Raw genomic sequence first — 22,134 nt, forward strand, 5'->3', positions numbered from 1 at the left:
ATGCAGTGAATATTTATCAATAGCACTTTATTTAAAACACAACCAACCCTAAGCCACAATACTGAATGACAAGACCAATTGGCTGCAGCAAACATTGTATAAAATAGATTTAGGTTCAATGTTTAAATCATTTTATTATTTTAACGTCAAGATTGATGCAGATTAGTCCGAAATTGTGAATGAATGATCTTACACACATCCGTAACATATTACAATTTACATAGTTCACACAATGGAAAAACAAGGCAAAGTGCTTTTGGGATCAATTGCATTGTTGTCAACTAAAGAAATGGCTTGAGGTTTTGGAGGGACAGTGGATGGGGAGTGAGGGGGTGTTCCTCTCCTTGTGTGGGAATGAGGGGCAGGGTGAGAGTGTGTCTGGTCAGAAACCAGACTTCTCACCCTGTCCTCTATTGCCATGGAATTAAAGCTAGAATCTTTAGTTCCTACATTCATTCTTGGACTTAAATTAATGTTATGGCCATTTATTATTGAAGAATAGTTTGAGTCAAATAAGTTCAACGATCATACCCCATTAAAACCCCAAATATACATGTTTTATTTGTTTTACAATGTTGGTAAACAAACACTGTATAGCCTCAACATGGTTAACTATATTTTATATCATGGGTGGTCAGTCCATGAATTTGAGTGGTTCCATTTCTCCAGGCCCAGCCGTCAGCTTTTTACCAAAACAGAGGTGGGGTATCCGCTTGTTTCAATTAAGGATTCTAAGCTTTAAAGCTGATGCACAATGACAGTGGGAAGGCAAACACCTAGCAAGTTGAGTGGATTAGTGTTTCTGAAGGCATACGGCTTGAGGGGAACAAAATTCAACCTCGTACAGAATATAATAATGCATATAACCGGTCTCCACTTAAAAATATGATATGCAATAACTAACCCAACCAAAATTCACATTCCAGGAAGCTGTAAACGTTAAGAGACTAGAGCATAACATGAAAGCAGAAGAATGGAGAAATTAGGTTTTAAAAAGACATCATCAGTCTGGCTTCACATCCCAGTGGTATTTTGTTGTAGAAATGCGTATCATAAATCTCATGAACACACACAATTATACATACAATCAAGCACACTTCATCAAGTTGAATTATTGTTGATGGTAAAATTCTCAGTTCCCATAGGCTATTGTGTAGATATCTGTTTGTCAAAACAGGTGCAGATTAACTCTAGCTGCAATGTATGGGAGGGGAGGTAGGAAAAATGCTACTATTGAAAAAGACAAGTGTATTTACATGGATAATACCATTATATGCATCAGCCTTACAGAATTAAGAAAGTGAGAGGCGTTGACTATTCATGTTAACTCAAATGTTGAAATCGCGCTACATCATTGGTCCTGTTGCCATTGTCATCACAGGTCTAGAGCACATGCTGGTGATGGCATTTTCTACTCACAGTAGAATAGTATTTGCAGGTTTGTAAATGAGGTAAGAGTTAAATAGGGAATCTTTCCTTTCTCTGACAAACACACAGCATGTAGACTAGGCCTATGCCAGATGTCAGTTGCTACTATTCAACAGCAAAGCAGTTTAGACTGTTCTGTTACCCAACAGCAAAGCTTGCAAAACTTTTGGAATGTTTAGCTGACAAACCAATTTTTTTTAAGGTACATTGAAAAACCTTTTCATTGTAACTATTGATGTGCCCTGATTTAGACTCCTCCTCCTTTCCTGGTATGGGGTCCATAGTATTTACAATACATAAGCCACGGAGTGAAACGGACAACTAACCCGTAGTCGGTCTTCATCAGTTCATTCAGTTAAGGTGCTGCAGAATAAACTAAGGAATCAGCAAAGGGACCAACAAGTCACAGGATATGCCAATGAATGTATCCATTATTCTGTATTGCTCAGAGCACATTACCATCGTGTACCTCCAACGGATGGTATCAAAGAGACTATGTGAATTACCATTGTGGTCCCTTACGGAGTCCAATGATAATATCTGGCCCCAGACTTCATTGTGGGTGACCGCGCATCTAAAGGCAATTCCCAATAGGAGGCTACACTAAGCTAATAAATGGGCAATTGGCATTGATCCTGTGCTTATTCTAAGAGTACGTCTATGTGCTTTTACAGCAAATTACTGCCAAACAATGTAAGAACATTTCCTTCCCCTGCTGGTTAAAAAGGTCGTTTCAAGGGGAATGTTATTCTACAACTAATATCACAGGGCTTCCAACAATGTCAACACATTATACCCTAAGCACTAGGCTGTTCTCATGCTACACCTTTCATTTCCATTGTCATCTATATGTCTGATTTAGACAGGCTTGGTTACTTGCCCAAAGTAACAAAAACATACATGTGCAACTGTGTTTCTTTTAAGTAGTTGCTTGTAATGTGTAATAATTCTTACATAGTTTTGTTAATGTAACCCATGGGTCACCATTTCAACACCTCCATTATTGATACTAATAAAACATACATGATCAGAACAGCTGCAGAAAGCTTAACGAAACACATATTTTAAGATTAGTGAGGGGGAATGAATGGGAGGTCTCCCTTAATGTTTTCTGAAAACAAGGCATTTCATAATTCCTTTAATACACTTAATTTACGGCCAGACAATATTTCATTTGATACGGAGGAAGATGCATACATACACACCTTGACATGCAATCAAAATATTCACATTCAATGAGATTGAATCCCAAAAATGCCTCTAACACAATACACACAGTTAATGTATCAGTCAAATTATCTTGTGCATGGTCCCCCTTATGAGAAAGCAGCTTTGATACTTGAATATCACAGTTCTAAGAATGCAGTTCTTCACATCCTAGTGCCACTTCTCTGGATGCGAAGCAGCAAGGAGAGTTTACAATCCCACTGCATTAACCAGCTACAGAAAGTTACTTAATTTTTTTACATGAGGAAGCAAATGATAAAGTTTATTGCACTCGTCTTTTTCATCCACTTCAAAAGGGAGGTCAGCTTAAAAAGCGAGGATGATTCATCACGCCCTAATGCTACTAGAATACGACGCATGTTATATTAGACCACTTCAACAGAATGATCACATGCTTAACACTGCACACCGCTACTGAGGAACCACTACTTTTAATAATGCAAAAACACCACACGATTACGACCAAAACATTATCATTATTACTGTTATGTACCCTAATATGACTTCACAACCTGAACTATTCTGTACAGTTAGCACATCTAAGTATAAATACATCTAAATTGATATGCTCAGACTACAGTTACTGGTAATGACTATCCAATCCCATGCTTTCCTTCTCTTTGTGACCCCCTCGTTCTAACTCTTCTTGGCTCTAACCGCCACAGCATTACGAGACACATCTTTGCTTGGAGGTATCTTCAAAAAAATATGGTTCCATGTTTGGATTTGTCCTTTCAAAAAAAAAAAAAAAACTCCAATATTGGTGTTCAACATCAGGTATGATGGTACACTTGGATTCACCATATGACAGGACTCATGCGCAGAGATCCATAGCATGCACACGGAATAGGCCAAGAACAAACAACAGTTGCTTATTTTAGCAAAAATCACAAAGGTTGAGTGTTGTTTTCAGAGAGATGTGCTCTTATTTTACATGGAATTCATAAGACTTCCGGAAGGTATAAATGGAAGACCATGCCGTAGCTACAACATTCATTTAGAAACACATGAAAAGGCACCATGCCACCTCTGTGCTGGTTATCACACAGGTCCAACTGATGGAGAACAAAATACCAAGCAAGGATGAAGGGAAAAAAATGAGACCACAAGCAGGGGGAAAGCTAGAAAAATCCTCCCATATTTACTAACCCACATTCACCAACTTGAGGGGGTAAATAATTACTGCATAGTACTCCCCCCCCCACACTATAGATTGTGTTTTCACACTATTTTTCCTCATGACCTTCATTGAATTACACATTTCTGCCCTTCACGTACCAGAACATAAATCTTTAGAATCAAATTGACAACTGTTTGCATTTATAACAAGGTAGACTTTATTTTTGCCCTTTCTCTTCTCTCCAACTGGTACTTAAATTAATAGCGTTATTTGGTTTTGGAGATTACAGTCAAACTGAACTAGACCGGTAATAAGTCAAATCCAATTAATGTTTTTCACTCAATGTAGCAAATATGGCAAAATCCCAAAACAATCTCAGGGAAACCTTGAGTTGTTCGCCATCAACATTGGATGTGTGCTTCCAGACACCCAAGGTTATGAGTGCGCTCATCCAAAATGGCACCCTATTCTCTAAAACAGTGTACTGCTTTTGACCAAGGACCAACTTTGGTCAAAGGTTGTACACTATGTAGAGAATACAGTACCATTTGGGATGCACACCATAATAGCAAAATCAGCAGAGATTTGATCAGTTCCACTGAGAAATGGAACTCCAGAGGGGTCACGTGTCATAACTTAGTAGGTACTGCAAGATATTGGTTCCTTTGCTTTAAAGTTAAGGCTTGGCTGTGAATGAACATTTTACATTTGCCTTCTATGAAAGATACTTCAAGTAAGAATAGGGGCATCCATCGAGGTAAATCTATTCCCTGTTAACCACACATCTGCCAACATTAAAAACTGTTCCTATAATAATTACAAAACCAGCTCTCACAAAGAAATAAACATACATTTTGATCATTGCCGACCTGTTACAAAGTCTGTCCAATTATAAATACTTTAACAAATCTTGCATCCATTCTTTTTTCCAGACTACCATGTCTGTTCTGATTGCTTTCCTCTTCCTAGTTTCCACCCTACGATCAGTACTAAGTAGTAATGCAAACTATTAGTCACCACTGACATTAGGACCTGTATCTGTGACAGCAATGTTTCAAATCAGAGCTTAATACCATTTTTATTTTACTTTCTAACCATGGCTATCTGGGTAAATGAGTCCCAACAAACAACAAAGAAATGAGTTACTGACCAAATATGACTATTATGCTTGAAGGCAAATAAAGGTTTCTATGGCACTAAATGGATGTAGCTAGGTGTATTTTCCTTTAAAAAAAAGGCTATCAATTAATGCAAAAAAATTAAAGCAACTACAGCGTAGTCTAATTTTCTGTTCAAAATATATTGTAAGGCTATCTCAATGGTATTAACACAGATGAATGTTCAAACCCTCTAACCTGCTGTTTCCATTGTCAATGCATGACAAACACATAGGGACCTATAGGTATAGCTCGATCACATTCAAGAGACAAGACCCATAACAGGAAGACTAAACTTACATGACAGTTATTTCATGCTGCTACTTGGTAAATTTAATGAATGCCAGAGCAGTAGTTCAAAAGGTCAGGAGAAAATAATTGTTCCAATTTGACTCCATATTCACATTTGCAAGTGAAGTCATGGGTCATATTTGGAGTCAGTGTGTACATTCCATGTTCTCGGAATTCATCTTTTTGTTTTTTAAGCCAATGTACTTTGGCAAATAAGGCCTTAACTGTGACCTAAGATTTGCACAATAACTCAATTGTAAGTCGCTCTGGATAAGAGCATCTGATAAATTACTAAAATGCTTTGTTGGATTAGCTTAAATACAGTAGAAGACAGTGCAATATTTGTGCTGCACACATTGTTCACACGCTCTTTATTGCTACAAATGAGAAATGTCCCATTTAATTGTTTCTTTAAAGTCAGAAGAATGATCTCAAGCTCCTTTATAATGAGTTCTCTGTCAAGCAATGGAACACATATATATGGATAGAGGTCCAGATGGGATATATGCAGGAGAACTGGTGCCATCTACTGGACAAGGGCATTGCAAGAAGAAAACTATTTCTGACCTGCTAGCCAGACACACCTGCTGTTGGATTATTGATGTAATCAGTGTCTGTTATACAACATACAGATGTTGCTCAATGTGGAGTCATGGGAGGAGGATGCAAGCATGGTGAAAACAAGCCTAACTAATTCACTGGACTAACCAGAAGGACTAGTAACATACCCTGGACTGGCATCGAACAAACCACATTGTGATAACTGGATTTTGGACCATGTTGTGTGGACGACTGACCATTTTAGACCCTGAGAGTTTTGAAGTTAAATCTGTCAATGAAGCAACAGTACATGCATACCTTGCAATCTTTGCCATGACCTGTTTTGCACCTCTTCTCTCCCACAAAGCAGACTTGCTCATGTAGCTACAACACATATGCACTATTCAGAGTGAAATTGCACATGAAGACACTGAACGTGTTAAAGTGCATAACTACCTCAATAAGTGCCTTGGATCAGGGCTGAATGAATAACTATAGAACTGTAAGCATATCACAAAATGTCAATATGACTTGCATGTTATCAATCCATGTGATATGCTTACTGGCTCCACACAGCCTGAGACTATTAACTGTTTACACATGACACCAAAGACTAAAACACTCCCTTTGTTCCTCCTCTACCCCAGACAACACAGAACACCGACTGTTGGGCACCACATGACTTGTTAGTCCATTAGATTAGGTCCTCATCTTTATCATCCAGAAAGAACTAAGGCATGTCATTTAGCCATCATCAAGAGATGTTATGGTGAAGCATTAAATAAATATGTAAATTAGTCCGGAATCTGTGAAATGTAGCTGTCCACTGATGATGCAATAGAAATGGTAGTGTAAAAATATTTAAATTAAGTTGAGCAATGAGCTCCAGTGGTCTGATACAATCTACAATGTAGTACCACCAGACAAGATACACGTGTAACAAAAGGAATACCACGTAGCAAAAAGGAATTACACTTTTTGGCTTTACTAAAAACACAAGTACTACTACTGCCCATATGAGTGTAACATTTGTTTTTTCAGTTCATTCCTACAGTAACCCTGCCAACCTACCGGGCTTTCAATTATCTCTAGTAAGTCATGACTTCTATCTGGAGACATGACCAATCAAGCCCAACCAAGGAATCCTCTTCTTACCAGATTCACAGGTCTAATTAAGTGGGTGAGATCCTAGGGTTCGTCTTATTTTGCCATCCTGCATTCATACTGCCAAGATGTCATATGGTTCTAAATGAGATGCCATGGTGGCAATCAATTTAAAATGTTTTCTTGGCACAGAAAAATGCCTTGACACAGCGACTACAGCCTTTAGTCTAGAACAGATCATGTCCATGTAGCTAGGCCTAGTGTCAGAACTAAAATAAAGTGATCAAACAAGATTACCAAGGAAACAAAAGCCCTTGAGACTATGATTGTCTTTTCAATAACGTTCAAATGCCAGAAAGTAAATATTGCTTATATTATACAAAAACGAAAGAGCATTTCAATCTCATACCAGGACTGACTATTGTACTAGTCAAGATACAAGCGTTGAGAGGAACAGTGGTATTGCTCCATCTCTTAATTTCTGAAGAACACCAAACAAAAACATTAAAACGCAACATGTAAAGTGTTGGTTGGTCCCATGTTTCATGAGCAGAAAAATGAGATCCCCAAAATGTTCCAATCGCACAAAAAGTATTCCTCAATTTTTGGGCACAAATTTGTTTACATCCCTGTTAGTGAGCATTTATTCTTTTTTAACATAATGCGTGCAACTGACCGGTGTGGTATATCAAGAAGCTGATTAAACAGCATGATCATTACACATGTGCACCTTGTGCTGGGGACAATAAAAGGCCATGAAAATGTGCAGTTGTGTCACACAACACAATGCCACAGATGTTTTTTCAGGGACTGTGCAATTGGCATGCTGACTGCAGGAATGTCCATGAGCTGTTGCCAGAGAATTTAATATTAACTTCTCTACCATAAGCCACCAACATCGTTTTAGAGAATTTGGCAATATGTCCAACCGGCCTCACAACTACAGACCACGTATAACCATCTCAGCCCAGCACCTCCACATTTGGGTTCTTTACCTGCGGTATCGTCTGAGACCACACGTTGATGTCAACGTTGTGAACAAAGTGCCCCATGGTGGTGGTGGGGTTATGGTATGGCAGGCATAAGCTACGAACAACGAACACGATTGTATTTTATCGATGGCAATTTGAATACACAGAGACAGCGTGACGAGATCCTGAGGCCCATCGGGGTGCCATATCTCAAGAATCTGTACACAATTCCTGGAAGCTGCAAAATGTCCCAGTTCTTCCATGACCTGCATACTCACTAGACATGTCACCCATTGAACATGTTTGGGATGCTCTGGATCTGTACACCCAGTCATGAAATCCACAGATCGGGGCCTAATGAATTGATTTAAATTGACGGATTTCCTTATATGAACTGTAAAATATGAATTTATATGACCTCAGTAAAATCTTTGAAATTGTTGCATTTATATTTTTGTTCAGTATAAATTCAATTTCAGATTGACCAAGGCCAAATTTGGGGAAATAATCCCATTCAATGTACCAAAGTCTTTAGAGAATGATAAAAAAAAAAGAGAGAAATCAATTGAAATGGCTGGTAAGATGACTGAGCAGTAATCTCAGAATACAAGAGAAAGTGCTCACAATACAAGAGGCTTCACTGAGGTGCAATGGGGCGAGCCCGCTCCCAAAGGCAAACTAAATAACCAAGGCCTCATTGCTACTACTCTCCCTGTCTAATCGTTCAGCAGCTGCAAAATTATTTATTGAGGTATCTCAAGATCGATCTATCGTCTTTCTCTATACAGTACATCTCAAATAAATATGTTTGTTTTGCCATAGTAGTGATGATCACCTTTGGTCATAACTGATATGCTTTGAACCACATTCTAGCTTAGTAAACACAAAACTGTGTTGTAGACAATACTTCAGCATTGAGAATAAATTGATGCTAAAATCCCAACCCGAGCACTGTACTCCTTTGCAAGGAGACATGCTTACATATACATTTTTCAAACTTTAGCAGCTCTATGAAATTTACAAACTATTTTAGGCTAAAAGTTTAAATATAGGCTACTACACAAGGTACATATTATAATCATTTAAAAAAAAAGTCAGAATAGATATATTTTAGCATTGCACTCTTGGGCAGGACTTTCTTCTGTATGGTTCCTTCATCAAGTCCTCTACCCTACTTTAACCCGTTTGATCATTCTCCTTTGGGGAAGGCTGTGCATTCCTATTCAAGGCCACCACTACTAGTCCTAGTTTCTGATATAATATTAAATACTGAATGATAATGAGAAGTGACTAAACAAGAGACTACAAACAAACACAAAAAGGAGAATAAAAAGTCCTTTAAGCTGTCAGTCATTTTTCTGTGCTGACAAGTACCTATTTGCGGGACATTTTTTTAAAGGGATTGATTATTTAGATGATTTTTGTGGTTGGTTATTAGCAACCATTTAGGGACAAACAGCGGTATTCCAGTGACATTACAGAAAGAGAGATCAGTCTCTCTGCGTTAAGCACTAACTACTACAGAGCTGAGATAGATGCTGTGGGCTCTATTTGCATATAGGTTTGACTGCACTTCAGGAGAAGACCATACGCGCACACATACGCACAGGCGTGTAGGTGGGTGTACTCAAGGGAGTCACCCTGTGGTGGTGGTTGTAGTGGTGTCAGATTGTAGGTGTAGGATGACCTCACTCAGAAAGGCACCCGTCCAGGCCGATGGCGGCGCCATGGTGGTCTTTGACTTAGCCGTGGTGATGGTGAAGGCTTCCGTTGGGCAGGGGTGTGCAGGCTGCGGTGATGCCGCAGTGCTTCAGTAGGTTGAGACCGGGGGAGATGGAGGAGGAGACAGAGATGGAGGAGACAGAGATGGAAGTGCAGGGGCAGGAGGAAGAGGAGCAGGAGCACGAGGAAGGGTCCAGAGGTGGGAAAGGCTTCATGGTAGAGAGGATCAGAGCCAGGCAGTCAGCCACGTCCTTGTTGGGGGCGCAGGCCAGGGCTGGAGTGTGGCCTGGTCAACAACAAAAACACCATCAGACCAGATAGGCCATAGACAACAGCTTTCTAGTGTCTATGGCCTATGCTCAAAATCCAGTTACTTACTAAGTAAGTAACAATCAGAAATCAATAAGAAAGCTCATAGCATTATGTTAAAATGAAGACAAGGTTTTGAGAAAGATGGAATAGTGTCTCTCCTTTACCCTCCTCATCCACTGCCAGCACTGTGGCTCCTCGACTCAGCAGTGCCTGGACCACGGTGGCCATACCGTTGCGTGCTGCTAGATGCAGGGGCATTTGCAGTGCAGCGTTGGTTGCATTGACGAGGGTAGCGTTATGGATCTCCCCCAGAATCAGCAGGGCACACATCTCATGAGCCTGCAAGACAAATACAGAAACATGCTTACATCAACCATCATCAATACATGCACTTCATTAATCTCCGTTCATCAGAGAGGTGCTGAAAGCTTGAATGCTATGTTATTATGCTCCATTTCTTTCCGAGCTCTGATGATATTGTGAGGGCTGCTTACCTTGCTGCAGGCCAGATGCAGGGCAGTGTTTCCATTGTCGTCCAGCAGTGTCAGGTCAGCCTTGGCCCGTTGCAGGAGGATGGCTGGGGACACCAGGGGAGAATCAAGAGATAAATTAAACAGGATTCCTCTTTACAGATCTACCCAACACATAATGAATTCACTCCAATCAAGTGGTAGTTCATTCTTCTTCAGAGACTGATGAGATAGAATCTGCTAAACTCTATCCTTTATCAAAACATCAACGAAAATGTGTTCCGTAGACTTACCCACGGTGCCACTCTGTCCGTTGTCAGCAGCAACCATGAGAGCAGAGCGTCCGGTGTGGTCCACGGCGTTGATCTCAGCGCCGTGGCGTAGGACCAGCTGCAGCCCCGACACGTCCTCGGCGCACGCTGCGGCATGAAGCGGGGTCCTACAGGCAAAGAGAGACAGCCTGACCTTGGTGAGCTCAGTCTCGCATGACAATGAAACAGGAGATCAAATCTGGAGTCCACACTGAGCGCAGAGGTACAGCTCAGAAGACATACCAATGAAACAGGAGATACCCAAGTAAACATCTAGTAAGGTAATGACACCTTGCCCTCAATTTACTTACCTTCCTTTAGTATCCCTGGTGTTAACCATCTGTACACCAGCAGATTCCAACAGCATCTCTGCAGCTCCACTACGGCCATTCATTCTGCAGCATCACACAACATCAAAAGATCACCACATAGATGGGTTGACTGATAACGGCACAAAAAAGATGCGCACGTCGATGTGGCCGGAAGGTGTGCGTTGTTACGATTCTGAAAGGTCAGATAGCTAGCAACAATGACAAGAAGCTGCCCTGTGGGGAATGATTGGTGGCTCGTTTCATCATTATTGATACCATGTCTTGTTTTGAGGTGTTTTGACTGATGTCTATGCTAATATGGCTAAAATTAGCTAGCTAGCTAACCAACAATTGTAACGATGTATTTGAGACAAGTGCTCATTGTGCAAATGTATTTATGTTTTCAATAAACATTTGGAGACTAAATATAGTTCACGTTGTCAACAGTCTAAGCCAACCCTGTAGTTTAGCAACTGTCAAGTTGTTGCTAAACAACCAACCCGTTTATAGAACCCATCATTACTGATCCTTTCCCAAACACATTGTCGTAATAATGTATTATCATGTTTAAAACATTGATTAGAGAATACTCACAGAGCACAGTGCAATGGGGTAAAGCGGTTTCCCTCCTGGCTATTACATGTTTTGTGTTCAAGTAAAACCTCCAAACAGCCTTCATGCCCTGATAGGAGGAAAAAAAGTATGTTCATTTGAATTACAAAGACACTACAAAACAAACTGTTTTCCCCCCACATTTCATTTATACATGTAATATACACCCTTCTTGAAAGAGGGTGTTTAAGATGTAACCAATAACCACGCAGACCTTGGTAGGCGGCCCAGTGTGACGGCGTGTACTCTTCGTGGTCCAATAGGGAGTCCAGAGGATCGGAGCGCGTGGCGGCACGCAGCAGACTGGCCAGGATGTCAGTGTAGCGGTGGGAGGCAGCGTAATGCAGGGGGGTACGACCCTGGCCGTCCCGACACAGGGCAGATGCCTCGTGATCCAGCAGGGCTGTCACACAGTCCTCACGGCCCACCACCGCCTATGGGACAGGTTCCAAAGAGTTACACAGCTATATTTCTAACTTTTACAGTGTTTTAATAATTATTTCAAACTAATGTTGCAGTGTTCCTCTGTACCGCACAACAACCAGACAGGCTAGGTGTAGCTGAAGAATTTGACCTTTTTCTCAGCTGAGTAATGTGAAAAGCCTCTAGGCGTGTAGCTCACCCCTCTGTGCAAGGCTGTGCTGCCCCCCTTGTCCTTGGCGTCAGGCCAGGCCCCCTTCTCCAACAGCAGGTGGACACAGTCTGTATGGCCACCTAGCACGGCCAGCATCAGAGGGGTCCTGAGGAGGAAGACAGGGAAGACCACACCCACACAGTCATTTATATTACAACGTCAACAACAATGCATTCTAACAGACAGGATGTGCGATTCTGTAAATCTTCCGTGAACAGCCTAAACTGTATTGCTAACACTGTATCTATATGTAGTTATTAAAAGTAAATAACAACACAAAAACAAAGTTTCCTGCCAGGTAGCAAGAAAGAGAGACCACTCACTGTCCCTGTGTGTCTGTGACGTTGGTAAGGTCTGCCTCCTCCCCGCTTTCCACCAGCATGTGGAGACATTCCGTGTGGCCGTTGGCAGCTGATATGAAACAAATATTCAATCACATATTCAACCCTGACTGCTTTGTTTCTAAGCTATTCCATACTTGCTAATATTGAACAATATACAGGGACACATACTTGCATGTATTCATTACACATGGCAAATAAACTTTAACTAATTTCAACCCACATCTGGTTCTGAGGGGGGGACCGTACCTGCGACGTGTAGAGGGGTCCACATGTGTCTGTTCTCGTTGAGGAGGCAGGAGGCCCCCTGGGCTAGCAGGACCTCTACACAGCGGGCGTAACCTCTCTGGGAAGCCAAGTAGAGCACAGAGCGGCCCGAGGCATCTTGCACATCTACGTAGGCAGCAGTCTCTGTCAGCACACTCAGCGCCTGCCAGTGGCCATTATCAGCCTGAGGGGGAGAGGAGATGGGATACGACAGGAAGCTGTCATGTTTTGGCTGCTCTATATGAACATGTCATCTTCTCCATACGAAACACACACTCAGTCTCAAGCTACAAAGTAACAGAGAGGATTTTAGGAATGAAAAGCACACTTACAGCTAAATGCAACGGACTCACTGGAATACTGCTCTCAATGTCTCCTAGGGCATTAAAGGACATTTCCAGGAGCTAAAGGGACAAGAGTCACGATGTAATACTATCCACAGATACAGCAAAGTCATGATGAAAAACAATTTACCTAAATGGCTGGAGCTATACAAGTTACTGAACACAAACACAAGGACTTACCAGTTCCAGGTTCTGCTTGTTGCCGTGGGAAGCAGCATAATGAACAGCACTGTAACCTTTAGAGTTGACCAGGGATGGGTCTGCACCGTTGTCCAACAGATGCTCCAAGCAACTAGTAACAAAAACAGACAAAAGCCACAGTCAAGTAGGGGTCATGAAATAAACAACATATTTTGAGTTCTTTAAGCAGATCTTTAAATCAGTAGAAAATTATACAAATTTTTAAAAAGATACAAAATAATGGTTGCAGACAGTAAACTAACAAATAGGACTCCTTATCTCCATCCTCCTCGCTCTGAAGAGTCCCAGGGAAATGTCGGTCCATTCTGGAAGTGCAGAATGAACACGTTTATTCACAAATTCAACACAGCTATGTTTCCTGAAAGCTTCTTGGTGTATTTGTCGATGGAGTGCGAGTTCCTACCTGCAGAAGGCCTGGGAGGCAGCAGAGTAGTGCAGGGGAGTGCAGCCTGTACGGTCTGGCTCATTGACCTCAGCGCCAGCACTCACTAGGGTCACAGTGCATTGGTACCTCCCATTAGCAGCTGCATAGTGCAACGGAGTCCTGAGAGACCAAGAGAAGGCCCAACTAATAATCAGTGCATCAATCAAATGTATTCATAAAGTACTTTTTACAATAGCTGTTCAGAAAGAGCTTTTACAGTACCCAGGCGATCTCAAATGACTGACTATTCCATATAACATTACTATCTCGTACTCACACCAGCATGAGTACAAACACAGACAAAGAAAATAATCAGTGGCAAAAACTCACCTTCCCGATTGGTCCCTCTGATTCAAATCAGTACCACTGCTTAAGAGCAAGTTGAGACATTCAACGTTTCTGTCAGCAGCGGAGAAGTGAGTAATAAGATGATGAGAATGACAGACTCATTTGGGTATATTATCCAATAGTTCAGAATGGGTCCAGTTTTGGAGTGTGATTCTGTGTCTTACCCTCCAGAAGCAGCAGCATGTAGACAGGTCCTTCCAAAGTTGTCTGGAGTGTTTATGTCAAACCCGGCTGATAGTACGTGCTCCTTACTCATAGATGAAACAATACTGTACAGCTGACCTGAGGGGAGAGGCAACCAGGAGTGATCCATCAAATACAGATATAATGTACCGTTCAAAAGTTTGGGGTCACTTAGAAATGTCCTTGTTTTTGAAAGAAAATCTACTTTTTTGTCCATTTAAAATAACATCAAATTGATCAGAAAAACAGTGTAGACATTGTTAATGTTGTAAATGACTATTGTAGCTGGAAACTGCAGTTTTTTTAAATGGAATATCTACATAGGCGTACAGATGCCCATTATCAGCAACCATCACTCCTGTGTTCCAATGGCACGTTGTGTTAGCTAATCCAAGTTTATAATTTTAAAAGGCCAATTGATCATTAGAAAACCCCTTTGCAATTGTTAGCACAGCTGAAAAATGTTGTTCTGATTAAAGAAGCAATAAAACTGGCCTTCTTTCGACTAGTTGAGTATCTGGAGCATCAGCATATGTGGGTTTGATTACAGGCTCAAAATGGCCAGAAACAAAGACTTTCTTCTGAAACAAAAGGGTTTTCAAATGATCAACTAACCCTTTAAAATTATAAACTTGGATTAGCTGACACAACGTGCCATTGGAATACAGGAGTGATGGTTGCTGAAAAATGGCTTCTGTACGCCTATGTAGATATTCCTAAATCAGCCATTACCAGCTACAATAGTCATTTACAACATTAACAATGTCTACACTGTATTTCTGATCAATTTGATGTTATTTTAAATGGAAAAAAGTGTTTTCCTTTAAAAAACAAGGACATTTTGTAAGTGACCCCAAACTTTTGAACAGTAGTGTATGTATGTAAGTACCAACCTGAGGAGAGTAGCTTGCGACAACAGTCTGAAAACCCATAGAGCACAGCCAGGTGCAGCGGGAACATCCCATGAATCCCTTGTCTGGCTGTATCTGCACCGTTGGTCATCAGAGTACTGATCAGTAGTTCATGGCCGTACTTAGCAGCAACATGGAGGGGGGTATTGCCATATTTATCCACACTGTCAATCTCTCCACCTAACAACAAACAAGAAACATAGAATCAGAGACCCAGTGGGACAGGACTTGTATAAAGCATCCTAACATGTCATTCAGTTAAAGGGGTTATCATGGTTACCATTTTGGATGAGGATCTGAGAGCGTGTGAAGCGTCCATGAATGGCTGCCATGTGCAGGGGGCTCTTCCCTGCATTACTCTAGCGAAGGGAGAAGAGAAATATGACAAACTAGTCTGGCAGAGAACAGATAAATCCTCCCATCGCCACCCATTAAACAACATCTAAGGCTACTGATTGCATTAGCCTCAGAGTAGAGCTGCTGATCTAGGATCAGTTTTTCATTTTAGATCATAATGAATAAGATTACATGGACAGGTGGGGACATAATCCGAGATCAGTATTCCTACTCATTGACACTTTATGAATAAGGGCACAGACCTGCTGGTTGACGTCGGCCCCATTGTTGACCAGCAGCTCCAGGCAGAGGGCCCCGTTGGTGGACACAGCGGCCAGGTGCAGTGGGGTATAGCCACTCCTGTTGGGCTGGTTGACGTTAGCTCCTTGGTTCACCAGCTCATTGGCCACAGCCTCTTGGCCTGTGTAGCAGGCCACATGCAGAGCAGTGTTCCCAAAGGCATTGGGCTCATCCAGCTGAAAGAGTACAAGATCACACAAGACATAAGGAGCTAGCTAAGCAACAAACAAACAAACACACGAAGGCGGAAGTTTACATACACTTAGGTTGGAGTCATTAAAATCAGTTTATCATCCACTCCACAAATGTCTTGTTAACAAACTTTAGTTTTGGCAAGTCAGTTAAGACATCTACTTTGTGCACGACACAAGTCATTTTTCCAACAATTGTTTACAGACAGATTATTTCACTTATAATTCCCTGTATCACAATTCCAGTGGGTCAGAAGTTGACTGTACCTTTAAATAGCTTGGAAAATTCCCAAAAATTATGTCATGTCCATCATTTGAGTCAATTGGAGGTGTACCCGTGGATGTATTTCAAGGCCTACCTTCAAACTCAGTGCCTCTTTGCTTGACATCATGGGAAAATCAAAAGAAATCAGCCAAGACCTCAGAAAACTAATTGTAGACCTCCACAAGTCTGGTTCATCCTTGGGGGCAATTTCCAAGCGCCTGAAGGTACCACGTTCATTTGTACAAACTATAGTAAGCAAGTGTAAACACCATGGGACCACACAGCCGTCATACCACTCAGGAAGGAGACACCTTCTGTCTCCTAGAGATGAATGTACTTTGATGCGAAAAGTGCAATTCAATCCCAGAACAACAGCAAAGGACCTTGTGAAGATGCTGGAGGAAACCGGTACAAAAGTATCTATATCCACAGTAAAACGATTCCTATATCGACTTAACCTGAAAGGCTGCTCAGCAAGGAAGAAGCCACTGCCATAAAAAAAGCCAGACTATGGTTTGCAACTGCACATGGGGACAAAGATCGTACTTTTTGGTGAAACAAAAATAGAACTATTTGGCCATAAATACCATCGTTATGTTTGGAGGAAAAAGGGGGAGGCTTGCAAGTCGAAGAACACCATCCCAACTGTGAACCACGGGGGTGGCAGCATCATGTTGTGGGGTGCTTTGCTGCAGGAGGGACTGGTGCACTTCACAAAATAGATTGCATCATGAGGAAGCTAAATTATGTGGATATATTGAAGCAACATCAAGACATCAGTCAGGAAGTTAAATCTTGGTCGCAAATGGGTCTTCCAAATGGACAATGACCCCCAAGCACAATTCCAAAGTTGTGGCAAAGGACAACAAAGTCAAGGTATTGGAGTGGCCATCACAAAGCCCTGACCTCAATCCTATAAAACATTTGTGGGCAGAACTGAAAGTGTGTGTGCGAGCAAGGAGGCCTACAAACCTGACTCAGTTACACCAGCTATGTCAGGAGGAATGGGCCAAAATTCCCCAACTTATTGTGGGAAGCTTGTGGAAGGCTACCCAAAACGTCTGAACCACGTTAAACAATTTAAAGGCAATGCTACCAAATTCAAATTGAGTGTATGTAAACTTCTGACCCACTGAGAATGTGATGAAAGAAATAAAAGCTGAAATAAATCATTCTATTACTACATACTATTATTCTGACATTTCACATTCTTAAAATAAAGTGGTGATAACTGACCTAAGACAGTGACTTTTTACTAGGATTAAATGTCAGGAATTGTGAAAGTCTGAGTTTAAATGTATTTGGCTAAGGGGTATGTAAACTTCCGACTTCAACTGTACGCATATATGCATATATATGGTCAAACTATATATTTATATATATACGCGTACAGTTGAAGTCGGAAGTTTACATGTATACATGCATAAATTGAATTCTATTCAAAGATAATCCACTGTCCCTTCTGGTAATGGTCAAACTAAAACTCAATTAATATTACTTCCTATGGCTATCTTGAGCATCCGTTTACCCATAAGGCCATATTGAGACAGCTCCCAAGTATGTGCATTGTCCAGCTGACTAATGACAAATATCGCCTACGCTCACAGATCTGTATCTCGTTGACAGTGCCTAAGGCCCGTACAGAGCTAGGTAAAAAAGCATTCCAGTACCCTGCCTCCTCTACTTGGAATGAGCGACTAAAGGACTTGAAACTACAGGAGCTCACCCCCTATAATCATTTTAAAGCCAGGGTAAAATCTTTGGTGGAAAATGAATTGGGCGGCAGTCAATGGTTTGACCCCTAGCTGAACCGCTCCTCCCAAAACCAATGTGCCTATTCAAATGTGTCAGATGTTTTTTTTTTATGTAGTACTTTGTGTTGTAAATGTTTGAAACTTTGTGTACTGCTATATTGGCCAGGTTTCTCTTGTAAAAGAGATGTTTAATCTCAATGAGACTAACCTGGTAAAATAAATACAATTTGACCTCTACACTCACCTCAGCCCCGAGCCTCAGTAGGTACTTGACTATGTCAATGTGTCCGCTGGCAGCGGCAGCATGGAGAGGGGTGTAGCCCTGCTTGTCCTTGCAGCCCTTGTCTGCACTCCGAGACACTAGCAGCTTCAACACCTCCAGATGCCCTATAAGTCACATAGGAGAGGCAGTGTGAGTACTGTTTTAATGTCACTCTCTAGTGAGGAGTACATCCATAATGTTCACCCAACTTAAAATTGGGAAACACTGAATATTTATCACTTGCCATTCAAGCCAGTTTTATGAAATTCTGATAATTCGGTACTCTAAGAAAATCACGTTAAGAGTTTTCCCAGTGCAGAGTCCAACTCACCTAAGTACGCTGCCCAGTGGATAGGCTGTCTCTCTCTCTTATCATTGGTACTCAAGTTGGCCCCTTTATTCAGCAGCAACTTCACCATCTGAGGACAGACAAGAGGAAAGATTACATATAAACAGAGTTTCATTATTCACTAAAGCATCTCAGAGTAGGCATGCTGATCTATAACCAGGGTTTCCTTCAAAATTATAATGAACAAGATGGGAGAACTGATCCTAGAGTTGGATGGTGGTTGGAAGAGTGCGCTTACTTGAAATGGAAAAGCGTTGCGGTAGCTTTTGATAAAGAATAACATGAAGATGAAGCAGCTGCTTTATAAGTGGGATGCAGTGTTGAGTGCTACAATCCAAGGGGTTTGTGCTGATTGTACACAACCCAGTCAGTTGTACACAACCCAGTCAGTTGTACACAACCCAGTCAGTTGTACACAACCCAGTCAGTTGTACACAACCCAGTCAGTTGTACACAACCCAGTCAGTTGTACACAACCCAGTCAGTTGTACACAACCCAGTCAGTTGTACACAACCCAGTCAGTTGTACACAACCCAGTCAGTTGTACACAACCCAGTCAGTTGTACACAACCCAGTCAGTTGTACACAACCCAGTCAGTTGTACACAACCCAGTCAGTTGTACACAACCCAGTCAGTTGTACACAACCTAGTCAGTTGTACAACTGAAGGCCTTCAACTGAAATGTGTCTTCTGCATTTAACCCAACCCCTCTGAAGTAGTGGTATGTGTTAATTGTAGGAGTGCCCATGGGGCTGGGGATCAGAAAGGTCCTGTGCGAGAGAGGTAGGTTGATGTTTCCAGGGTTAGAGTAGAAGTTGTCACATGCTGAGGCAGTGAATTAAGTAGAGGAAGATGGGTCAATGGGGAGGGATCCTGAGAGGAGTGGTGTGAGTAGTGGGGAGGCAGGTAGCCTAGTGGTTAGAGCGTTGGGTCAGTAATCGTAAGGTTGCTAGATCGAATCTCTGAGCTGACAAGGTAAAAATCTGTCATTCTGCCCCCGAACAAGGCAGTTAACCCACTGTTCCTAGGCTGTCATTGTAAATAAGAATTTGTTCTTAACTGACTTGCCTAATAAAAGTTTATAAAAAGAATTGTAGATATGAACCAGTACAGAGGGATAAAACAAGTAATATGTTTCGGTAAGTTAGGATTTTTGGCATTTACAGCAATGGTTATCAACTGTACTGCAGGGATGGAACATAAGTTGCAGAAAATAGAGGTTGTGGTGGCAGCTGCAGAGAGGTATTGGGGTGTGCGAGATTTGACATCAGAAGAGTTACAGGGTGTGTTAAGTGGTGGTGTCCCATCCTTTCAGGTTGTTGACCTGAAGTAGGACTAAATCGATTTAAATAGTGGAGTAGGGTGGGAGTTTTTTGTGAGTAGTGTAGTATTTGTTTAAAAAAATTCAAGCAAAGTATAAGAGAGTTTTACTCCAGTCTAGTAGGTGGCGGTAATGCAACATATTGGATGCCAACCGCCTTTAAACCTCATCAAAGAACTGATCTTAGATCAACAGTTCCACTCTGAAATGGTTTGTAAAAACAGCCCTGTTCCAAAAGCACACAGTATTTCCAGCCCTCACCTCCATGTATCCGCTCTGAGCAGCGTGGTGCAAGGCGGTTCTGCCAGTGCGGTCTGCCATGTTCAGATTGCTCAGCTGGGGGAGCAGGGCCTCTGCACAGCGCGTGGCTCTATTGGCAGCTGCAACATGCAGTGGAGTCTGCCAGAACTTGTCTCGTGCATTGGCCTCTGCTCCCTGCCGCAGAAGTAGCCCCACTGCCCTCTGGAGAGAGAAGGAATCAAACTGGGCTTGAGAAAACACTTATTGTCAACACCCAAACAGTACCAAACATTGATACAATGCTTTATAGTCTTCACATGATCAACACTGCTTACTTCATTCCGGGAGGCAGCAGCTCTGTGCAATGGAGTTAACCACACATGGTCCTTAGCATTTACATTTGCACCTATGAGAGTGTACAAAACAAGGAGGAATATTAGAGGGCCTTGACAAGTACAGTTGAGTCATTTCTTTCAAGTTTCAGTCAGACTAATGAACAGACACTACACATTGTTACTACAACTGTACATAGACCAAAAACCCATTTTCATTGCAAATATAGCAGGTCAGGCGTGGGGAGTTCTGTTTAGTTAACATAACTACCAGTGGTTGGTCAATTTTGGTCACAATCACCTGCATTGATGAGGAGGTCCATTATATGAACATCCCCCAAACAGGCAGCAGCATGTAGTGCTGTACGGCGCTCTTGGTCCTGTGGGAAAAGTTAAGACAAATGAACCATCTACATCTCCCTCTTACACTGGCAGCCACAAATAAGTATATTGATGAGATACTGGGCAGGCAGGTAGCCTAGTGGTTAGAGCGTTGGACTAGTAACCTAAAGGTTGCAAGATCGAATCCTGAGCTGACAAGGTAACAATCTGTCGTTCTGGCCCTGAAATGTATTAGCCCACTGTTCCTAGGCTCTCATTGAAACTAAGAATGTGCTCTTAACGGACTTGCCTAAAAAAAAAGCCTTTAGGCCTTCTGTTGACATTCTACTGTTTGTAGATATATAAATGAGGTTTTAGGGAAATACAAAAGAATAACCTAATAACTTGAATTGGGAAAAGGATCCACCTGGCACCCCTCTACTTGCAATAACTGGAGAAATATTGAGATACAGTAGCTAGCTAACGTTACAATATCAACACACAATAAACCAGAGCCAGTGCTGTGGCCCCACAAACATACCAGTGCATTGACGTCCTCTTTCTTGTTGTGCAATAGTAGTTGAATTTCATCGGCATTTCGATTAAAAACTGCTTGGACCAGTGGAAGCTGGAGATAAGCACAAGAGAACATCAGACTGTGTGGTTAGCAAGGAATCGCTGCTAGTTAACGTTAGCTAAGTAAACCGTTGGCAGACAGCATCAGGCCGCGCCGAGGTTTAGCTAACAATCCTACGACACATTGCTTGCATATACTTGCATCAGTAACGTTATGGAACTGGTCAACTTTCAGGAAAATGCAATCAAAACATTTGATTAGCTAACTAGCCAGCCAAATAGCCAGGCTTTTCATCTAACGTTAGCTAGTTAGCATGCTAACTACTTGCTAGATCACCTGGTCTGTAACATTGTGTACTCCCATCTCCCAAAGTCAGCCAGGACGGAGCTCCTTCATTAGAGTGGAACTGCAAGGTATTTTACACGATTAACTCATGTAGATAGTTAGTTATTAATACGAAAGTTCGTGATCTGTGTTTGCTGTCCGTCTCTGCTTGATGTTTGTTTGTTAGTTATTTCTGCTATCACGCACATGCGCAGTTCCACGCCCCCCGTTTTGCCCTCCCAGACAATGTGAAAGCCTGGCAATGTTTGAGGATAATTACAATTATATACTAAATGCATTTCAAAATAATCTCACCATTTTAAAATGGTAC

General features: G+C 41.7%; 1 protein-coding gene across 1 annotated transcript; it reads right to left on the reverse strand.

Annotated features, from left to right (window-relative positions):
* Positions 1-10: 10 nt before the first annotated feature.
* LOC115132395 (serine/threonine-protein phosphatase 6 regulatory ankyrin repeat subunit C-like) lies at positions 11-22,026 on the reverse strand. The gene is made up of 26 exons (XM_029665001.2): positions 21,816-22,026; positions 21,444-21,530; positions 20,883-20,961; positions 20,585-20,655; positions 20,271-20,471; positions 18,669-18,756; positions 18,320-18,462; positions 15,829-16,041; positions 15,510-15,588; positions 15,212-15,409; positions 14,300-14,417; positions 14,118-14,186; positions 13,767-13,907; positions 13,606-13,668; positions 13,343-13,454; positions 13,151-13,222; positions 12,801-13,002; positions 12,534-12,621; positions 12,199-12,316; positions 11,791-12,010; positions 11,559-11,646; positions 10,965-11,048; positions 10,636-10,781; positions 10,367-10,449; positions 10,037-10,211; positions 11-9,846 (listed from the first exon to the last, which is right to left on the reverse strand). The coding sequence occupies exons 1-26, from the start codon at positions 21,840-21,842 to the stop codon at positions 9,581-9,583; spliced, it is 3,231 nt and encodes a 1,076-aa protein (XP_029520861.1). The 5' UTR covers positions 21,843-22,026; the 3' UTR covers positions 11-9,580.
* Between the last annotated feature and the right edge of the window lie 108 nt (positions 22,027-22,134).

The sequence above is a fragment of the Oncorhynchus nerka genome, linkage group LG7 (assembly GCF_034236695.1).
Source record: "Oncorhynchus nerka isolate Pitt River linkage group LG7, Oner_Uvic_2.0, whole genome shotgun sequence".
NCBI lineage: Eukaryota > Metazoa > Chordata > Actinopteri > Salmoniformes > Salmonidae > Oncorhynchus > Oncorhynchus nerka.